This window comes from Engraulis encrasicolus, chromosome 18, assembly GCF_034702125.1.
Source record: "Engraulis encrasicolus isolate BLACKSEA-1 chromosome 18, IST_EnEncr_1.0, whole genome shotgun sequence".
NCBI classification, from domain to species: Eukaryota; Metazoa; Chordata; class Actinopteri; order Clupeiformes; family Engraulidae; genus Engraulis; species Engraulis encrasicolus.
In genome coordinates, this window is record NC_085874.1 from 8,502,038 (window position 1) to 8,507,037 (window position 5,000).

At 39.7% G+C, this 5,000-nt stretch overlaps 1 protein-coding gene across 1 annotated transcript in view; it reads right to left on the reverse strand.

The window, feature by feature from the left end:
• gata4 (GATA binding protein 4) overlaps positions 1–5,000 on the reverse strand; it is a 12,990-nt gene that overhangs the window by 7,403 nt on the left and 587 nt on the right. The window contains exon 1 of the mRNA XM_063222325.1: positions 4,778–5,000. This exon is cut by the window's right edge and continues 587 nt beyond it. Within this exon, the coding sequence (XP_063078395.1) occupies positions 4,778–5,000 (223 nt within the window). The remainder of the gene's footprint in view (positions 1–4,777) is intronic.

Here is a 5,000-nt window from a genome sequence, read left to right on the forward strand (position 1 = left end):
TTAGCTACTGTTTACATTGCACAGCATCTCATGCTTATAGCTACATTAACCTTCACCACAAATGGCAACTATCTCTCATATGCAGTGCTTGAGTTAACATGAAGAGGTTGGTGGCTCATCGACATTACTAAGACTGTTGATCAAACTTCTACTGAACCGAATGCCACATTTCCTCTGTTACATTAACAACAGGGCTGCCATTTAGTGCATGCAGTATCCATCGTTTTTTTTTTTACCGTTGTTAGGGCAGCATCCAGGCACGTTCAGTGCACTGAATTTACCGAAATGTTCACTGTGAGTGCCCTAGACACTGAAACACAGTGCCCGAAGTGCACAGGTGCGCCATGTGAGACAGGCCACTTGTGTTTTCTACTTGTGAGAGAGAGTTGAAGGTCAAGGCATCCAGCTAACACATTCCAACTACACGCACAGACACACAGACACACAGACACACACACACACACACACACACACACACACACACACACAGACACACACACACACACACACACACACACGAACACGCGTGCACACACACACACAATCACACAAACATGGTGTGCACACGCGCACACACACACACACACACACACACACACACACACACACACACACACACACACACACACACACACACACACACACACACACACACACACACACACACACACACACACACACACACACACACACAGCATACTTTAGTCACACACACAAATTGTGTCAATATGAGTTTAGATGAATATCCACTACAGTACTGCACTAATGAGTTTATTTGATTCATTCGATTAAGATGAGTTAGAGTCCGATATTCATTTGTTATGTATTTAGGATATGTTAAGATGGGTTAGGATATTCACTTATAATGCATGGGTTAGGATATTCACTTATAATGCATGGGTTAGGATATTTGTATGTTATGCATTTACCAAGGATAGATTAAAATGGGTTATAGGGCTTTCGTTTATGAATCTAGGATAGGTTAGGATCTTGGTTTGTTGTTGTACCTGCATGTCACTGCAATATCTAATCTGCCCTGTCATGTCTATCCACATGGGACAATATAGTTTTTGTTATGATTGACTGACCTGGTTCATATCCAAACCCTCTCAGTTCTCTCTCCTCCTCCCGTCCTGTCCTGACCTTCACCACAATGCATCTTCAGTTTAACTACAGACATCTCTTTATAATATCACAAGCGTATCTTCGTGAGAGCATTTTTACACAAGTCCACAAAACCTACCATCCACGATCTACAAAAACACTATTACAACACACACACACACACACATGCACGCACACACGCACGCGCGCGCACGCGCAAGCACGCACGCACGCACGCACGCATGCACGCACGGAGAGAGAGAGAGAGAGAGAGAGAGAGAGAGAGAGAGAGAGAGAGAGAGAGAACTTTGAGATTGCACAACTATTGTAGCTTTTCTTGATCGCTTTAACCTTTTTTTTTAAATAGAAATGATCCTGATTCTAACCGCTACTTGAGCACAGCAAAATCCACATTGTGCATATGCATTGACACATTCTTGTTGCATTTACAGATTTTCCATTTAACACAGTTTTTTAGAAACAGCTAACACAGGTTTAATTAAAATAGTACAAATTCCATTTTTTTTATAACCAAACAGAAACATCTATTCCCAGCTTGACACATGCATTTGCTGTTTATTCTCCTAGTATGGGGTTGAGCTCTTATTTCACTCAAGATTTTGTATCATTTTACTGTATTTAATTTCCTTCTTTTTATACTTAACATGTAATAAATTATATATTTGTATTTTTCTGTAGCCAAGACAGCAATCAACAAAAATACCATCAAAGCATTCTGACACTCAATTCAATTCTGCAAGCTCAACAGACCTACTGTATATTGCATGAAAACCCTCCAAATATCAAACTGGTGTGTGAGCGACCAACATTGTATAAGTTGATGCCCTCCACTAAAAATGGCACTGGCATGAAAGGTATGTAATTGACAACAGTGTCAAGCAATGGTAAACTGTGTCAAAAAATGAAAGGAAAAAAGCCACATTTTGCATTTTTTCTGCCATTGTGTAATAACTGACTGGTAGACTGCTATAATGGGTGTTGATGGAAGACAAGAGCTGGCTTTTGTTGCATGTGTTACACAAATCTTATGGCACTGTTACAGCCTTTTGCACACAATGTTTCTGTTGGACTATTAGTGTCTCTGGTTAAACTCATTTGGAGTGATAGCTGCGTCATAGCGATCAAGAAAAACTGTAAAAAGCAGAGTGTGTCATCCTGTGAATTAATTTCATAGTATAAATCCCCTTATAATTGTATATAACAATAATAATGATAATAAAATAAATAAATAAATAGATAGTAATAAAATAATAATACTAATAATAATACTAATAATAACTAATAATGTATTGTATTGTATTCAGCAGGGTTACTGTAACATGGCAGTTCATGAAAGGGTCAAATCAATTTCTCTCACACAGTCTCTCTCTCTCTCTCTCTCTCTCTCTCTCTCTCTCTCTCTCTCTCTCTCTCTCTCTCTCTCTCTCTCTCACTAATGAGCCATAAGCAAAGTCCACTCCAGCTGAACCGCCAATAATCATCATCATCACACACACACACACACACACACACACACACACACACACACACACACACACACACACACACACACACACACACACACACACACACACACACACACACACAGAGTATACTTCGCCATCCTCCAGCCTCTCTGTGGTTAGTAGCTCTGCTCTCTCCACCCCTCTCTGTTGACTCTTTCCACTCATCTGATCTTATCTGCAGTCATTAATGAAATGATTGACAATCCTGCTCCAACACCTCAAGCAGTAGTTTATTCAGACCTATTGTCTACTTTAGTTTAGACCTATTGTCATGTAGTTTAGTGTCAATGTAGATAATTTGTTGTCAAAAATAAAAAGTAGGCTATATTCTCAAATATGTCTGCTTATGTCTGCTTAGGTCATCTGGATAGGCCTACCTTTCGGTAATAATAATAATAATATAATAATAATAATAATAATAAAAATAATAATAATAATAATAATAATAATAATAATAATAACTTATCTTCCAAATTATTTACCAGTAGGCTGACACAGGACAACAAAAGAAAAAAAATCAAAATAGTTAAGTAGAGCCACAGACGACGTGGAAATAGGCCTAGATAAACGTCTAACTTATGCAGATAGCCAATTATCTCAGTTAGCTGACTGGGTGTTTGATTATTGCCCTGCTTGTTTCACAAAATTGTTTCTATTGATAATAAAATAGACAGAATCAAACACCATGGATCCGAAGCTCACTCAGGCACATGCACTGCACACGTCCAGATAAACCATTTCACCACAAACCATTTCTCCAAAATTAATCAAATAAAAACTGAGACTTGATATTGATGCTTTATTTTAGTAATCTTGTTTTTTTTTTCTTTTCTACAAAACAAACTCGAAATTATTCCCAGGCCAAGCTCCATGCCCAGAACAAAGAACATAATTTAATAGCCCCGATATTAAATAGCATTAATAGCAGAAATAGATATAACATTTTAGGCTCTATCTTTAAAAAAAAAAATCGTTAGCGTTTTGTATAGGCTATAAGGTTTATTTAGCATATTCTATTTAGTCAATCATTTGAACAATCGGAATTCATTGATTCACAACATAGTTTTGACCATTGACGAAATCTGTTAGGCTACCTTTCAATCAACAAAAAATACATTTATTATGATGGAAAAATCTATAGCCTTAGATAATGGAGCCGCGATACCGAAGGAATTAAAGGTTTTTTTTTTTTTTATCTTAGTCTTCATGGCATGGAGACGTAGCTATTTCAACATAAACCTACTGATAGGCTATAACGTTGTACTTCACATATATATCTAGTAACATTTATTTGTTTTAAATATATATTTTTAAATCCTGAACAATGTGATCGATGACGTGAACATGTTTTGGAATAAATAGGCCCTAGCCCTATAGGCTACTGTCAAGGGCTGACCAATCTCCATGCTGTTAAAAACGCATTTAAAATTTAGCTATACTTTAGTGGGATGTTGAAAACATTAAGCAACTTAATTCTGCCGTTTTCATACTATCAGTTTGAAGTCTGGTTAAGTGGAAAGAAAGAGAGTGGTGATAGTCCAGGGGAGTCGTGTCCGTGCCGTGCAAAATCTAGCCTATTCATTCTTAATCTATTCGCGTTATTAGGAATAATTATATAGCCTATTGTCAACTTCTCCACGTAGGCTAGCCTATGGGAATTATAAGGTTGGCTATTATTCGTTTAATTTCATTATTTTATTGTATAGCCTTAGCATTCGCTTGTTTTGGTGTCGTCGTCTGGCGCGTGACATGTCAAATCGCGGTCTGGACTCAGACCAGTTGGAGAGAAGGAACAGATAAGCTAAGAGAGGGCAAGACTTCTCTCTCTCTCTCTCTCTCTCTCTCTCTCTCTCTCTCTCTCTCTCTCTCTCTCTCTCTCTCTCTCTCTCTCTCTCTCTCTGCTGCCCCTGTTCATTAATCATGACTCGGGTAATGCGCGCATTGCGCGCGAACCTGCTGGTGCCATCTCCAAATGAAAGCGTCTCATGCTCACACCACACACACACAACGCACTCGCAATTGCACACCTGTACAATGACATCTCTCTCTCTTACACACACACACACACACACACACACAGCTCCAGTATGCTGCCAGACATAGGCCTACAGCCCTAGTCTCTATAATCTCCGGCGTCCGGTTCTTACCGAAACCGTGATGCCTCCCTGCCCCGGCCTGAAGACTGTGGATCACCGCAGAGCCGTCAAACGGGGAGGCCGGCCAGCCACTGCCCATGCCCAGGCCAGAGCTCACATAGGCCGAGTAGGGGCTGGGGTATGAGCCGCTGTTGATGATGGACCGCTGGGCCCCGTAAGCCTCTCTACCGGTGGTGGAGATGTTTATGGAGGTCGGAGAGTGGAGGTGTCGCGT